The 17169-nt window shown below is 40.3% G+C and overlaps 2 protein-coding genes and 1 non-coding gene across 3 annotated transcripts; 1 reads left to right on the forward strand and 2 right to left on the reverse strand.

Annotated features, from left to right (window-relative positions):
- The first annotated feature begins 1309 nt into the window (after window positions 1-1309).
- LOC119719077 (polyribonucleotide 5'-hydroxyl-kinase Clp1-like) lies at window positions 1310-11120 on the forward strand. Its single transcript, XM_038188385.1, has 12 exons — window positions 1310-1739; window positions 4056-4142; window positions 4538-4651; window positions 6074-6199; window positions 6715-6828; window positions 7811-8009; window positions 8309-8398; window positions 8616-8716; window positions 8940-9078; window positions 9199-9279; window positions 9469-9562; window positions 9905-11120. Exons 1-12 carry the CDS (start codon window positions 1686-1688, stop codon window positions 10017-10019), a joined length of 1314 nt encoding a protein of 437 aa, XP_038044313.1. The 5' UTR covers window positions 1310-1685; the 3' UTR covers window positions 10020-11120.
- LOC119719854 lies at window positions 3417-3551 on the reverse strand. Its single transcript, XR_005270009.1, has one exon. It is a non-coding gene; the product is annotated as a U8 small nucleolar RNA (small nucleolar RNA).
- A 435-nt stretch (window positions 11121-11555) lies between the features above and the next one.
- LOC119719078 lies at window positions 11556-16958 on the reverse strand. The gene is made up of 4 exons (XM_038188386.1): window positions 16053-16958; window positions 15541-15707; window positions 13034-13246; window positions 11556-12456 (listed from the first exon to the last, which is right to left on the reverse strand). The coding sequence occupies exons 1-4, from the start codon at window positions 16361-16363 to the stop codon at window positions 12077-12079; spliced, it is 1071 nt and encodes a 356-aa protein (XP_038044314.1). The 5' UTR covers window positions 16364-16958; the 3' UTR covers window positions 11556-12076.
- Window positions 16959-17169: the final 211 nt, after the last annotated feature.

The following is a 17169-nucleotide window of genomic DNA, read 5'->3' on the forward strand; positions in this document are numbered from 1 at the left end:
TTATTCTATATCCAAAGTCTTCGACTGTGTTACGTTCCTTACATGAAATCCACGACCTAACCTCCTCTGTCGAAAGCGTTGCAACTGTCTAATAGAACGATCCATTTCTCGATTTGTGAGTTATCTTCAACTCAGTCGTGTTTATTGGGAAGGGGCGTAATCATACATGCCGCCACTACATCTAAAATTAAATGGAAAGGAGTATGGCCGCCACCATGAATTGAGAAGTGATTTTATGGCTGAGAAAATAGCAAGGAAAACCGGTCAGTGCAAGCAACGTTCAGCGAAGAGTTTTGAAATTCCCGCTCTCTGGGAATTTCTAACCTAATGGGCCCGCGGGCGCGCGAGTTACGTGTTGACAAGCCTTACCCACCCACTGCCGCAGCCCTGCAGGAGAGCCTTAATCGACTTCCTATAGATGTGTATGATATACTGAAAAAGAAAAAAAAATTAACTCATACACTCTGGGCAGCTCACTTTCGTGCCTACACTGGTATACACACCTGTGAAAAAAAGGCTCAAATTAACGGAACTCTTCTCTGCATGCTAGTCGGAAGGGGAAAAAATGTTTTCAAAAATGCATCAGCTCACAGAGCCTCCCGTCCTTGTAATTGTTTGCATCCCACGAAATGTAAAGAAATGAGGAACGGCCCTGATGGTGCCGATAGCGAGTCCCACTCCTTGATAAACTCTGATTCACGGCAGCAACTCTCTTGGAATAATAATTATCCTACAACAAATTAATATCGACGATTTATTTCCTGACCGGTTTTCCTTGGCCTTGCTATTTTCTCAGCCATAAAATCACTTCTCAAAGAATTAAATTCTGTGCTTAATAAGAATTCCTGGTGGCGGCCATTCTCCTTCCCATGTTATTTTTTGATGTAGTAGCGGCATGTATGATTACGCCCCTTCCCAATAAACCCGTGGCACTTTTGCCTTCGCCGTGGCGCTTTTGCCTTCGCCGTGGCGCTTTTGCGCTTGCCGTGGCGCTTTTGCGCTTGCCGTGGCGCTTTCGCGCTTGCCGCGGCGCTTTTTGTTTTGCCGTGGCGCTTTTTCTTTTGCCGTGGCGCTTTTTGTTTTGCCGTGGCGCTTTTTCTTTTGCCGCGGCGCTTTTTGTTTTGCCTTGGCGCTTTTTCTTTTGCCTTGGCGCTTTTGCGCTTGCCGTGGCGCTGTTGCGCTTGCCGCGGCGCTGTTGCGCTTGCCGCGGCGCTTTTGCGCTTGCCGTGGCGCTTTTGCTTTTGCCGTGACAGTTGTGGGCCACCGTAGGCCAGCCAAAGACACAAAGACAAACCACATTCATATCACACATGCACACGTTTCAAATTTTGCACGATATGCGTGCACGGCGCTTTTGTACAGGAAGAATCGCGTCGATTGCCAAAAATTGCTGCGGACAAACGGTGATTTTTAAGTTTTACGTCATTAAAGACATCACTTACCAGATCGTGAATATCCATTGATCAATACAATAGCAGGTTTTGTGTCAACTGTGACGGATTTCAATGTTTATCTGGTCGTTATTTACCAACAAGTGTGAGCAACGGCGGAGGATCAGTTGACCGGCACTTGGCTGATTCGTCTACCGTCCGTACGAGCGTATCGTCGGCCGGCGAGGGCAGCAGCGTCTGGTCAAAGGTTTCGTCGTCTCGTTGGGTTCAAACAGTCGATGTTATAAGTTTACAATGGCAACTGCGGCTGAGGCGAGTGGTGTAGAGCCCGGCGGTTCACAAGATGATGTAAGAAAATAATTTTTGTTCTCACATTTTAAAATAAAGTTAGTTTAGTTTCACTTTCACTTTTTCATTTTCACTTTAGCATGTTCAGTACCCCCCTAGAACTATGCGTATTAGCATTACTCGTAATACCCATAGTTCTAGGGGTACATGTTCAGTAGGTTAATCAGGAAATCTCGCAGGACAGTTTTGTATTAATTGTCAAAGTTAAGTTTTAAAAGGCTCTCTGTTCGTCATCACAATTTTAAATAATTTATTATTCCTGATCTCCTATGAAAACATGCATTCTGAGCCATGTTATTACTTTGGTCAGTATTGGTCAAGACCCACATTGGTTTGTTAAAAGTATGCCGGGGGAGTGAAAGGAAATTTTGACCGTTTGTGACCTCTTAAATAGCAGGAGGGTTACATGTATTTTAAATGGTTTCAAAGTGAAATCATACCCGAACATACCTCATTAAATTAAAGGAGACTTCAACCATAAATAAAAATATAAAATATAGATATGTACTTGATTGAATAAACTGAAGAAAGGGTTATTTGTAGACTAGACTATCTTCAAGAGGCCTATGGTAATGAGATCTTGACTTTTTGGACAAACTTCACCATTGATTATTTATTGATCACCATCGTCTGTTTTTACTGTACATGTACCCCTATAATAAACCCCTTGAATGATGATGCCCTCTTCATTGCGTCTGATGAACACTGATGAAGTTGTTGCTAGGAAGACAAACTGTCAATCTGTAGTTGGTCATTTAAAGTGCTACCTTACTTTTCCATGTGATTAAATAACAGAACCAGGTTCAACCTAAGACATTAAATTGAAGCAGTTTGAAAATGCACAAAAATACAAATAAGTATAAACAGAATATCCAGTGGCGCATCCGGGGGGGGGGGGGGGGGGGTAACTTGGTGTTTTTTTTGCATGTGGCCTATTTTCGAGTAGTATAATAGGGGTGTAAGTGGCGCCACCAATGTCAAAATAGTTCCTCCCCCCCCCCGGAAAAAAAAACATTTTTTTTTCTGCGGCAGAAAATTTTGGGCAACGTTTTTTTACTTTTTTTTTAGCCCCCCCCCCCCAAGCCAAAGCCAAATCCTGGGTGCGCCGCTGGGAACATCCACCGTGATTTGATAAAATATAGGCCCTAGTGAAGCTGCGCTTGATGTAAAACTTTATTTTTTTTGGTTCTAGAAAGCTGCCAAACAAGCATTTACTCATAGAGAGCATTTAATTCCTTCTGCCTTGCAAAATTGCAGGACAATTTGCAGGGCACTAGTCTCCATTCTTCAGCTAAATGTTTGTCCTGCGCAATGTAGTGCAAAATGTACCTACAAAGTTTGTATTTATCTGTGTAAAATGTTCATTTTCTATTTCTCTAGAATTTGGAAGACACACAATTATTCATCTTTTTTTTTTTGGCCACATTAACCAACATCACAAACTTTACGTGCAGGAGCATTTAAAAAAGGAAAGTGTGAGACTAGGAAATTATTGTCATTAATTCTTTCAAGAAGCAACAAGGTCGAAATTTTACAAATTTGCTTCACTCTGATGTTCATGTATTGAAAGTCATTATTCAGTTGAAATTTATGTTGACTTTTATTTGAAACTGTACATGTATGGCTTTTTAAAACTTAGTTTTGGGTTTATGTAATGGTAATGACCTTCTGAGTAGGGTCAGAGTTTGGGTTCAGGCTTCGGACAACCTGTTCCCAGACTGCGTTAATCATAAGACTCATCACAGTCATCTCATCATGCACTAACTGCGACTCCGAGTGGAGTCTGCAGGTAAGTGATATTCCTACTGAGAAGGTACTGAATAAAGTGAAACCTCGCTCCAATGCAAACCTGATACATTTTACTTCACAGTTGCTGAAATAAAATAGCCCCATTTTCTGCTTTTTCACCCTTGCAAACCCTGTTCAACTGTCAGTAATGTTTGTTAATGTTAATTCCTGAAACACTTTTGTAAAATTGATCACAATTTGACTTCTACATGTTGAGAAAACAGTAAATGTACTCAGTCTTAATGCTTAAAAAGGGCTTACACTGTAGTATGAATAATGCATGCTAAGTATGAATATGCAAATATAGAAGGCATTATTGACAGCTCACTGGTAGTCAAGCACAGCATTCTGTTGTTGCCAACTTGGTTGTGTGCAGGTTGTGTGCGTGAACCAGTGCAGCAGGCACAATGTCCATAATGTTTATGCATGATATGCTGTGTGATGTTTACATGGCAATAATAATTGATAACACACATTTTTTATCAATAATATGCTTTTTTTTGTTTATTTTTTGGATTTTATTTCTAGAGTCAACAGGGAATTAAAGAATACAAACTTGAGAAGGACTCAGAGTTGAGGTTTGAAGTGGAAACAGATGAAATAGTAGAACTCAGGGTAATGTAAAACTTCTCCATCATTAAACTGTAGATTAGACTTATTTTGAAAGTTCTTTTTTTTTTTTTTTTTTTAAATAAAAGTACTTTTACTTGCTTGAATTATTTTAGTGTCCAAGAAAATTGTGTTTATTTTCTAATACAGCATTTCACTTAGCTTAACAATAAAAAGAAAGAAGTATCTGTGTCAAAATACACTTCTGAATTAATTTACAAAATTAAACAAAATGCTTTTAAAGTTTTTTTCCATCTTGTGAAAGGATCGTGGTTCTGAATTTGCAGACAGTTCAGAGAATATTTTAAATATTTTGGTTAGGTTATTCAGAATCTATGCATATTGCAGGAGGCTCATTCTTCGTATGTTTGTATAATTTTTCCGCTTTAATTTTAAACCAGTTAAAAGAAGGCCTAGCGGAGGTTTTTGGAACAGAACTGCTGAAGAGTCGCGTCTACAAGTTCACCTCCTTAGCCAAAGTTGCAGTCTACACATGGCATGGGTGCTCCTTAAATATATCCTTTTTAGTAACAGTATTGCTTTAATAGCCATCATGCACAATTTAGTATTAATATGTTTGGTGATGATGAGATATTTGTTGAACAAACGTATGTTAAAGGGAATATACATCATTTGCTTTTGCTGTAATTTTCAGAAATGGATGGAATTGGGGGGTTGGAAATATATAGCAAATATAGTTACATTGACTTTTTTGACGTTTTGGGTTCGAAAATGCTATAAAAACCAAGAAAAACTATCATTTTCCTGTAGTCTGGTTCCCTGACTCCATATAAGAAGAAACAGCAGTTTACATACATTGGGGAATTGTAAGGTCAGGGAACCAGTCTAGCTGGCTTGTACCCGTTCATAGGTGTGTAATCGATTGCAAACAAGTGCAATGGTCAATTGGGGCCAGTATTTGAAAAAAAGCCAGTGTTTTCCAACGCTGGTCGGCTGACCAGCGTTGGAAAGTGATACAAAAATACCACTTTTCTTGAAAATGACAGTATACCAGGTGCCATGATTTTACAGGATGCTTTACACTGTCATTCACTAACAGTCCAGCAAGGTATTTCAAAATGATTTGGTAGTTTTATTTTTTGATGTTTGCAAATGTTGTATTTTCCCTTTAAAGGGAATGTACATCATTGGCTTTTGCTGTAATTTTCAGAAATGGACTATTTGAGGGGTTAGTATAATAGATCAAATATTGTTACAACGACATGTTTAAAGTTTTGTGTTCGAAAATGCTGGGAAAAAAAACAAGAAAAACAGATGTTCAAGTAGTCTGGTTTCCTGACTCCACTAAAGATGAAATGGATCAATGTATAGATGCCGGAAAATTGTAAGGTACTGGAACCAGTCTAGCTGGCCTGCACCCGTTCGTGAATATATGTAACCAATAGCAAACAAAATTTGGACTGAAAAAAATGGTAAACTTGGAGCAGTAGTTGAAAAATAGTTAGGTTTTTCCAACGGTGGTCGGCCGATCACCGCTGGAAATTGATACAAAAATAACACTTTTCTTGATAATGACTTCACACCAGGTGCCATAATTTTACAGGATGCTTTAGACTGTCATTTACCAACATCCTAGTGAGGTATTTCGTAAACATTTGATAGTTCTGTTTTTCGGTATTTGCAAATGTTGTATATTCCCTTTAAGACACAGCCTCTATTTATGTCCTGTATTCTGTTATACTTTACCCAACTTTTAGAGTAAAGTAAATTTGTCAGGGTTACGTCCAACAGTTTGACTTCGTGAATGTCCATTTTCACTTGTGTGCACGAAGTATGAACTGGCCTTAAAGAACAAAAGTAAATGTGAAACAGGAGCCTATTTCGAAAGTAATGCAAACAAATTGGGCGTGGCTTATGGCCGAATACAGAGGGGAACATTGTACAAAGTTAGACTTTCCTTGACCTTGGTTCTGCACCTGAAGGGCAAAACGGAAGTAGCCTACATCTCCCGAGACACACCCATGACAGTCTATCTCAACACCCATGCAGCCTTGGAACAGATGAGGCAACAGGCTGAGCAGGAGGGCACTAGAGGGCCAAGAGTAAGCTCTCTTCTTTATCCTCCAAATTTCTGTCATTCTACTGTAATGAAAATAAAGAAGCACCATAACCATTTCTCAGATCTGTTCTCGAGCTTTCGTTGTTTAGATACTGAAATTTTGGACACGGACCATATTTAAATTTGTGTACATTTCTCACAGTGCTGTTAACCAAGTTTGACCAAGCTAATGTAGTCACCTGACAAAATGTCAAGATCTAATTCGTTAATGTGCGCTGTATTATTGACAGGTAGCAAGGGTACACTTTAAGTGAGAAATTCGCCAGGCAGTTTTGGATGGAATTATGACTAAAGGAGTTAAAGTCGTGAACAGTGATTACCCTCGGTGGACGGGGGAGTCTGTTGCAAGTTTGCAGTGCAGCTTGTATGAAGCTCCCGAGTGTAAATTACTTTACAGTCTTTGGCTGTGCAGGTTTGCATCCTCAACTTCCTGGACTAGAAGCCTGTCTTTTTCACATCTGAGTTTTTGTTGCTCCTTGTTTGCCGATGTTGTTACAGGTGATGGTCATTGGTCCTACTGATGTTGGTAAAAGCACAGTGTGTCGTCTTCTGCTCAACTATGCTGTCCGTGTTGGAAGGAGACCAACCTTTGTTGACATTGATGTTGGCCAGGTATGGTATAAATCTCTTATGATTCACAATGTCACGACAGCTTTTCTAGTCAAGCTGGACCAGAAAGTCTCCGTTAAGGACATTATTTATACTCAGTTACTCAGTCAGTTAACTACTCAGTCACAGGACAGTAGGATGGCCATTGGTGTCCCGCAAAGATGAATCTTTGGGGCAATTCTGTAAAATCCAATTCTCTGCGTATGTCTGACCACATGATGTACATGTACATTGTACAATAAAGTCGTTAAAGCCAGAGTCCATCATTTGCAGCTATCCAAAAAATAACTGGCGTAATTATTGTTGAAAAACATACTTGGTTGAGAGATAGTAAGGGGACTAAACTCCCTGTGAAATTATTCTTTCTGGCAAGCTGTCATTCTTAAGAAATCAACGAAAGAAGGCCTTTCCAACGGTGCGTCTTAAGCACCGTTGGAAATTTCCGTTATTAGTTCGTTATTTTATTCGGCGAAGCGAGTGCAAGCGTTGACACGACGCACACGCGCGCGGTTGCTATAATCCGTCGGATCAGTGCGCGACATCGCGTAGCTGCAATGGGCTCAGTGAGAACGTGTCTCGGACGCTGAATTCAGACCCAATTCAAAACATGATTCAGCAACTTTTGATTTGAAATTGAGATACTAGAATGCTGTTTTTCTCGAAATATACAGCTGAAGCTGAGCTGAAACTTCATCAGTTCAGTTGTTCAGCACCTTTCTTTAGATTTTGAGCACTTTTGTTGCTTCAAACGAACAAAATGCACAAATTACAAATGATGGACTATAACTTTAAGGTGGTGGTACTTAGTTTGGTCTGTTATTGTTTTCTAGTCATTAGATGTCACATATTAGTCATGTGTCGCATTTACTTTTCCAATAGCAGCTCATTAAAGTGTCTGACATGTACATCCTAATTTACGGAGTTGCCATTTAGAAATTTTAAATATTCTTAAGTCTTCAATTTCTCACTTCCTGTATCACAAAAGGGTGTTATCTCTGTTCCTGGAACTATTGGTGCCTTACTGATCGAGCGGCCAGCGGATATAGAAGAAGGATTCTCATTGGCTGGTCCTCTTGTGTATCATTTTGGAGCGACGACGCCAGGAGCCAATCTGAAGCTGTATACCTTACTGGTGTCCAGTATGGCAGAAGTCTTCAACAAACGCTGCATGACCAATCAGAGAGGTATTTAGATCTGCCCATTTTCGAATACTGGTCTACAATGAAATTCGCCCAATTGAGAATGCCTCTTTAATTTAATAGTGCTTAAAGCTGTCCAGTTAGGAATACCTTGTGTTTGTTGTTACTGGAATCCACTCAGTTTGGAATAACTAAAACTGTTCTGTTGGTTGGTTGGGCTGTGCCTCGATGTTTGTCTGTCCTATTTTTCTGCTTCTGTACTTGTTTGCATCAATCATTTTGACCTTGGTTCTTATTCACATTTGACCCTGTGTGACCTCTGACCTCACTGATTTCTCTTGCAGCCAGCGTGAGTGGCTGTGTTATCAACACCTGTGGCTGGATTAAAGGAGACGGCTACAAGTGTATCACGCACGCAGCAAAAGCATTTGAAGGTTAGTTGCTCATTAGCATATATGAATATTCACATCCTGAAATTAAGATATTGAAAACATTTGATGATTTGTTTACACTGTCCGAAGAAATATCCAAATATCATAAACATGGGCCTTGCTTCTGCAAATTAATTGTAGCTTTGAATCTTTTCTATTGTCATTCCATTTGCAATCCTGCAGTTGAGGCAATTCTTCTTTTATATTTTTCATCGTGCAGTTGATGTTATTGTCGTCTTGGATCAGGAAAGACTGTACAATGAGTTAGTTCGTGACATGCCTTCGTTTGTCAAAGTTGTGCTTCAACAAAAATCAGGCGGGGTAAGTGTGCAACTTGATTTCAACTTCCCTTTGTATTTTTTTAAGTCAAAAAGTGTAGATCATGTTCAGCGTGGTTAATAGCACAGAATACTAGTGGCACTGTTACCCCGTGGAACCAGGATCAAAGGCTGAGGTACAGTGCAATGGGGTGAACCTGTGTGAGGATTTCTTGGTCATTACCCGAATGAGTACTCATATCTGTTGATTGTCTTGTCTTACGCAGGTTGTTGAAAGGACAAGAGCCTTCCGTTCCACAGCTCGTGACAGCAGGATAAGGGAATACTTCTACGGCTTTGAAAACTGCTTCTACCCACACTCCTTTGAAGTCAGATTCAGCGATGTCGAGATATTCAAAATTGGGGGTTGGTTTTTCTTCTATTTTTATACACCATTAAAAACATGTTTGTATGAGCCAAAGTATCGTTACTATTTTAATACGTTTCATTTATATTCTAACTTTTTTCAGCTCTTACTTTTTTCAGCTCCTGCAGTTCCAAATTCCTGCCTACCCCTCGGAATGACTCCAGAAGACAACCAAACTAAGCTGGTGGCAGTACAACCAAGTAAAAAACAATATTTTTTATAAACTTCTTCACCATTTTTTTAAAGATCAATGTTTGATTTGAATGAGCAAGTCATAAATGAAAACCTGTAACTATTGCCGATAATGGAGAAAAAAGGACTCAAAGTGAGGAAACGTTATTAATTGGATAATTTTTCATCAATGGATTTTATTGGGTTTCCTTTTCTAGGTAATGAGCTGTCTCATCACCTCCTCAGTGTGAGTCTGGCCAAATCCAAAGAAGATGACCTCCTGAAGACAAATGTTGCCGGCTTCGTTTGTGTGTAAGTACCATAGCCGTTAAACTCTTCCATTTAAAAAAGTAATAACTTTTCCTCAAAAAAATTTGACAGTTGTGAATAGACAAAAAGTTAAAGGTAATTGCTGAAAACTTTACGTGTTGATTAAACAGTAAACTTGAGAACTCTGTCAGCTCCAAGAGATTCCATCGAATCTTATTTTTACACTGAATGATAAAACTAGCTTAGGAAAATGAAAATCGAAAATAACCTCAAAATGTCCTGTCCTAAATTGATTGTCCAAAGTAGACAGTCCATCTTTCCCTGTCCTCAGAATATTGAGAGAGATTTCAATGCTTTAGTTGTTTTGCTTTTTATTTTCTGTAGCACTCACGTAGACATGGACCGTCGTGTCTTCACGGTACTCTCCCCAGCCCCTAGGCCGCTCCCCCGACGTTACCTGCTGCTCAGCGAAGTCCAGTTCATGGACCTCCATCAGTGAAACATCTTCTCCGTGGATATCCTGCAATGTCGACCACTTAGCATGACTCTCTACCAGTGTCGGAGCTTTACTTCGGTCAGACATTTAGGCTTCAGTCTGTGGCTTCAGGATAAGGCTTCAGGCTGTGGCTTTAGACTGTGGTTTCATGTTTTCCATGGAAATCAGTGTCTCAAGACATGAAATAATTTTGATATGAAGCCAAAGAACGGAACCTTTTTTCATTTGGTTCTGGTGGTAAAGGCTTCCGTGTGGTTCTGGAGCTCTAGACTAGGCCAGAGCAAGAAAAGAAGATGAAGAGTTCTGTTGACTTTGTTTCCTCTAATTTTGACAGGTTTGGAATTCAGAATGTGGTACTTCAGTCGAAAGTCAGTGGTACTTCAGTCGAAACCACACTGGGAGTTATGCCAACTTATGTCATTGTTTGTAAATAGATGAGGGGGACATGCCAACTCAGCTAGGTGTGGGATTTCTTTTGTTTTTATGGGGAGGGGGCATTGACAGCTTCTGTAAATGTAGAAAGCAGGATAAGGACACCAGCAGAAATGCCCTTTGCATTGACAACTGTTATTAAAAAGGCCACGGAAGTACACCCACGGAAGTACACTCTTGAAGGAGCGAGGCTATGTTCCTTTTAACCAGTTCGCATCGGATGACATGTATACACGCAAAGGTTTTGCGGTATTCAGAACGGCAAACACGCAATGAGCGAGGCTTGAAAATATCTGTCAGCTACCCTCAGAAAACGACCGAGGCCAGAAATATGATTGTGCTGCCCGAGGGTGATGGCTTCAACCTGCCTGGCATTGAGTCGAGTGGAAAATAATCTTGTGCCTCGGTCTGGTCATATCAAAATAATCCTGGCGTGAACTGGTTAAAAATATGCTTCCATCATAAAATATTTTTATAAAAATACTCAAGGGTCACAAGGCGAAAATTAGGGGGAAGGATGACGTGCACTTTGCTGCCTTGTTATATTCTCAGGCCTGATAAGTCAGACAGTACTCATTTTCCTACTATTTACTCTTTGAAAGTCTTCAGATGTGTAAAATCGGCAGCCACCCACAAGGCAAGAGCATAACTTTCTGAACTTAATTTTCTTTTTAAAAATATTTTTAAGAGCAGTACACCTTCTTGTTTTTAACTAATTTTTTGTATATTTTTTGTTTTAACCGTAAAAGGGCCGGGGGGGGGGGGGGACGAATCCGCCCCCCCCTTCAACTTTTTCCGCGATAGCTTTGAAATTTTGTTTTTTTCGCAACCAGAGCTGTTATGACTTTTTAGCCTAATAGAGCACGATTACCATTTGTACATATGAATAATTAATTAGCCATAATTCCCAAACCCTTTGACCTATAGTCACGAAATTTCTTGGGTATGTTCAGGATGAGTTGCTCTATGCATGTACCGAGTTTCAAAATGTTTCGTCACTCGATGGCCGAGATCCGGCTGAGAGATGGTCAAAATAACCCGGCCCTTTTAGGGTTAACTCAGGACTTTTTGCTGAATTGAATAAAGCAATAGATCTGAAACAAAGTGCTAAGTGCTTAGTGCAAATATTTATTTATGATCAAATTAATTAAATGTAAACTCATCAATGAACTCAATATACACAGGGGAAACTTTTCAAAATTGTATATGTACAGTTGTTCTGGTTTTCACAAACTTAAACAGTTCATTTTTCCGATCACCTGTTAAATCAATGAAACCATAGCAGTTATCCTCAATGGAAAAGAGCCATTGTCTTCCAATTCAACTAGATTACTGTCATTATCATTAAAGTCCAAGAAACATTGATTCGAACCTTCGTCCAGTGAGATGCCTCACATTACTTTATGTCATACACCCCTACTTCAAGGGGTAATAATAATGCATGTAAAACACTTTGATCGTAGATAAAAGCGCTACATAAGAACCCGTATTTTTATTATTACTTCATAAACATCCTAGAATTTACACAAACCTGGGCAAATCCCTGATTTTTTTTGATTTTTTTTTTGGGGGGGGGTGCTTTATATGTTCACAGCATGGATTCGAACCATCGACCAGCAAAGTACCTCTCATGGCATGCCATAAACGCCGAAAACATAACTCTTTTCATGTCCAAGACTCCAGACAAACTTGGACAGATCTCTAATAGGTTCATTAGCAGCATTCTTCAAGGCATATCCAATCTCCTTCAACCAAGCCAGCGTCTCCACCAACCCCCTCGACACCTCCATCACCTCCTGACTGTAGACACTTCCTAGTCTCACGTGCAGATAACGAGGTGGATTGGGACCGGTTAGAATCCACTCGGCGCCGGCCAGGACGGCTGGTTCGAATCCCTGCGCGTCGATGTGCAGTGTCCAGATGATAAAGTCTTCTTGGAGGACGTCGTCAAGTCTCGCCATCTTGATGGTGTCTTCATGCGAGTTGCATTCATGCCCTTCATCTCCACCTGTTGAGTAAAGAGAAGTGTAGTTCTATCAGCATCATCATCAATGGTGAACAAGCAAAATTACTCCCTCGTTTGTTTGTTTTTAAAGAAGAACACTCTCCCATTGTTCCTACTCTGTCTGTAGGTCGCAGTATACAGACAATTATCAGAAATATAGAAGCGGTTTTGGGCTTGGCTGGAGAAGGGCAGCCGACATTGTAGGCACAAAACAGTGAAACAACCTCAATCTTTACGACCATCATCAAACTACAAGGAGACAATTGTTTCTTCACTTTTTAAAATCAAGTGAGCATGTCCTTAAAATTTTCACTTTGAAAAAAAAATTGACGTAGCGAGTAGCTACTACAAAGAACATAAAATAACTCCGCCAAAAAAATCCTCAAAAGAGTTCAGTGTCAAATGCGATATCTGAGTTTCTTAATTTTATCCTTCGCTAAATTTCGTTCTGCTCTTGATACCAACCCAAGCTTTCCGACTGTCTCTACCCACTCCCAGCGTCTCACCTGAGACAAATCTCCCCTCTCCTTGATACCAACCCAAGCTTTCCGACTGTCTCTACCCACTCCCAGCGTCTCACCTGAGACAAATCTCCCGTCTCCTTGGTTACCGGAGCTGGCCAAGAAGCAGGCTTTACCGTTGACGTTTCCCAGCGCCATGTTGTGAATGGTGAACCTCTCGGAGGAGAGTTGGTTGAGGAAGACGCTCTCCTTGAGAAGAAAGGCATTCCGGGTCATTGGTTCGAATGCTATGACTTTATGTCCACAGGCCGACACCCCAAGAGAAAGGCTCCCTGTTTAAGGGGAAAATAGTAAATAATTATTGTATTTTTAACTAATTCTGTTAGGCATATATTTCTACCCCTAGGTATTTATTTGTATTTTGTAAATCAAGTAAGTAAGCAGTTTTTAATATTTTGCTTTCTTTTCACAACTGAAGCATTTGGCTTGTCACTCGAGCACTTTTTGACGTGTCCAAAGAATCAAAACAAGAAATTCAGCATTATCTGACAACATTTTGAGACCTACATTCACAGATCTTTTAAGCTTTGAATTTTGCCTGAAAATACTTCCAAATCTTGGTTTGTGAAAGTGCATGCAGAAATAAGACACAAGTATATAATGCATCGACTGAATATCCCATTGCCCCTTTCATTTCAGTCCTTTTTCAATAAAGTTTACTTTCTGCACAATGGGCCAGTGCAGCATCATACACGCGCCAACATTCCTTTGTACATGCACCTGTTCTTATTATGCAGATCACATTCCTGCGCATGCGCGTTCTTCACGCGGCGTGTCACTGTCGTCGTCCTGTGCGTGCATTACGCAATGCATTTTTAATTGAGGTCGCCATTTTAACTTTGAACTTGTGGTTGTGCACCGAGCACACACTTTTATGAAAACCAGTGTGAAGTTTCTAATTCGAGTCAGCATTATGTACCTTTGAGCAATGTCAGGGACAACTGGAAGTTCACGTGTCCACTTCTCAACGATATTTTGGTTGAATTTTGGGACGGTTCTTCTTTGGAAATGAAACGGAAAGTTTGACATTCGAAGTTGGAAGGCCGTTCGTGCGACTGACATGCGGTAATATGTTCGTCAAAAAAACCTATGTCTTCATGTTGCTGCCTTTGAATCTCTCTATTGTGAAAAGACTGCCGTGTTATAACAGAACACGATGTTGAGTTCTGGAAAGTGCAAGGTATATAAAACATTGCTTTGCTTCGTCCGTCTGGAGAGTTTTGCAAGCTTCGGGGAGGCTGAATGTCCCGCAAGATCGGGTTGCATGGAGCTTCCGAAGAAGTAAGCTTCCTTTATATTTCATCCTTTCATTTCAGTTAGCTGGGTAAGTTTTTCTTCTGTTGTTAATAAATAATTTGGTAATCCTTACTTTTAGGACGCCTCTATTTTTTACGAGTTCTGTTCAAAACTGACTTTTGCAGATGTCTGTCCAGTACCAAAGTGACTTTTGCAGGCTAAAGCAGTCTTTTTTCTTCATATAAACTGATAAACTCATGTTAGTTGTAATTTTGAAAGCACTTTCAAAGAAAATCATGTGACTTTCCTACCTTTTTTCGCAGTCAGACGTGCATGTTGTAGTTCTCACAACACAGTGAAAGCCCTACATAATGAAAGCCCAATGCTGATTGGCTGCTAAAAAAAATAAATAAGATGTTTATTTTTTATCAGCCAATCAGCAACGAGCTTTCATTGCATCGAGCTTTCACGTTTGCCATCTAGGTTTTTGAGTCTGTTTTCAGGATGTCATCGTCGTCTCTTACCCCTGAATTTCCCTCATAAATCAAAGCCCTGCCCTCTTTCCACAAAATTAAACCTGCTGATATTCAAGAAGGTGTCATTGCCAATGCCAATTGTTCAGATGTGCCAAGAAGTATCAGAATGTAAATTTTGAGTGTCATTTTGTCAACTGTTTTGGTGAGTCTTTCCCTTCCTATATAGGAACGGGGTCCTAAAAGTAAGGATTACCAATAATTTGACACAAGCCACCTTGGTTTTAATAGTTAAATTTCCATTTTCAAGCCCGCATGGTTGGGGAACAATTTGCTTTCTATGTGGACCCTATGATGAGTAGGGGAGTTTAAACTGAGGCACAATGGTCAATTCGCAATAACAGTGAAAACATTTCTAGTTATACCGGCTCATTTAGGCACAATTTACGATCTCTTTGTGTTATAAAGTGAAAATATGACAGGGGCGGATCCAGCTTTTGGTCAAGCTTTTGGGGGAGCTTTCAATGAGGGATGGCAGGCATGGCATAATTTTTTTATTTATTAATTTTTTTCGGCCGGTGGGTTGGGGTGGGTGGGTGTATAAACCGCCTAACCGCGGGTTGATTCGCAATTGTATTATGCAGGAGGCTGTATTATTTAGTACCACAGCTTGTAAGATTTTTGTTTTTTGTTGGGGGCGATGGGGGAAGGTAATGACATTTTAGGCAGTAAAAATGCACCTTAATATTGCAATGCATGTATATGACATTGTTTTAATGCCCTCTTGAGGCTCTTGTCACCATGCATACGCTGTAAAAACATGATACAACCACAACCATAGAGAAAGGACAACCTACCAACGTAAGCTCCCACATCCACGAAGTATGCATCGCTGGGGGCCTTGTTCATCTCACGGCACATGCGCACAATCAGCTCCTCCTCCCATCCTCCTCGCTCTATCAAGGTGTGACTTATCTCTGGGTCCTTCTCACTGGGATGTAGAGAGATGACGTAGCTTGGAACACTGAGCAGAGATAATTGACATCAATTGATAAGAAATCAATCTAATGATCCAATATTGATTAAAACAGTAATAAATATCAGCACCAATATTTATTAAAAAAACAAAACTCGGGGGCATTCACAGACAGTATTTGGCCCTTGCTTGATTGAAATGCACCATATAAAAATATATCTTGATTCAAGATACTAATTCATTCAAAAAGTAACCATATATCAAAGAACCACACATTAAAGTCAAGAGACATAACAAATCATCTGCATCTTCAAACAGGTGGTCGTGGGTTAGAACCCAACCCATCATGCAGACCTAATTATTCTAAGACTAATAAAATAGGTCCTGACTTACGATTTCATGCGAGTCTTGGCAAACACCACCGCATCGTTGTGCATGACCTCCCAATGCCTACTCAGAAATGATTTCAGCGTCTTAGGCACCTGCTGGACAGCACTGCCTCCATCCAGGGACTTGCATTTCGGACACTCAAGCTTCGGACATTGAGGACAGAATTTCTCCTGGGACTCTTTAAGAGGTGGGCATCTCCTCCGTGCTCTGGGTGGCGATCGCTGGTTGATGATTTGGTTAACGAGAGTGGCGACTATTGCACCGACGAAGAAAGAGTAGAGAATCAGTCTAAGTTCGCGATTCGAGAACCGCATGGTACCTGTGGTCAGTTGCCTGGAAAAAGTCTAAATACCTTGGACACAGTTATAAGGGTTCTCGCCTCGAATGTGTTCTCCGTACCTCATGTGCAGATGTCATCGAAACATCAGTTATCTTGAGCAAAATGATATTTCATGTCCTCCATCATCATGATCATGTCTTCAGCCAACTATTGTTTTTTTGTCACATTATACTCTTCAACACTCACTTGGATGCTTATTCATTGTCCGATACTAAGTGCGAGAGCATTATCGTGTGTGTCTTCTTCAAGATCCGACGGTGTTGTCTCGGGATTGTCTTCTTATCCAAAATATGTCATCTCGTGATTCGTTTCACCTCTTTGCTGCACCTGATCCTAAATATATATTACGTGTCTTCAGAGTCAACATCCTTCTTAAGAAGTCCTCCAACCAATGTTTGCGATGCGCTTCATGCTCAATAAAACGGACAAATATTTGAAATTGTGTTTGCTGTCCCACTGCAATGTAAAAACATCTAGCATCATCTTTGTACACGTACCTGAAACGCATCAACGCCACCCAGGTGTACATAACCCATATGCGGGGTAACGCTTCATTATTGAGAAATGGCTACAGTAAAGAAACGAGTGTTTACAAGAGACGCCTTATTGATTTTTGCACAGTCCTCCCATTGAATTGACAACACCAATAGTCTATTGCGTGGTTAAAGCTTTATTATCATCTCAGACTGAAGCTATATTGATGGCTCGCGATGCATGGTTGATGTTGGTTTCATTATAATTATAATTAATTAGGGTTTTATTTCCGCTGGTGAGGTAAAA

Source organism: Patiria miniata, unplaced genomic scaffold, assembly GCF_015706575.1.
Source record: "Patiria miniata isolate m_02_andy unplaced genomic scaffold, ASM1570657v1 HiC_scaffold_8, whole genome shotgun sequence".
Taxonomy (NCBI): domain Eukaryota; kingdom Metazoa; phylum Echinodermata; class Asteroidea; order Valvatida; family Asterinidae; genus Patiria; species Patiria miniata.

Coding starts and splice junctions, on each gene's coding strand:
- LOC119719077 (XM_038188385.1), top strand. CDS start 1,686: ATGGCAACTGCGGCTGAGGCGAGTGGTGTAGAGCCCGGCGGTTCACAA. Junction 6,200..6,714: donor AGGGCACTAGAGGGCCAAGA/GTAAGCTCTCTT, acceptor ATGTTGTTACAG/GTGATGGTCATTGGTCCTAC. Junction 9,280..9,468: donor GCTGGTGGCAGTACAACCAA/GTAAAAAACAAT, acceptor TTCCTTTTCTAG/GTAATGAGCTGTCTCATCAC.
- LOC119719078 (XM_038188386.1), bottom strand. CDS start 16,363: ATGCGGTTCTCGAATCGCGAACTTAGACTGATTCTCTACTCTTTCTTC. Junction 15,708..16,052: donor GCCAAGACTCGCATGAAATC/GTAAGTCAGGAC, acceptor ATCTCTGCTCAG/TGTTCCAAGCTACGTCATCT. Junction 12,457..13,033: donor AGACGGGAGATTTGTCTCAG/GTGAGACGCTGG, acceptor TTTACTCAACAG/GTGGAGATGAAGGGCATGAA.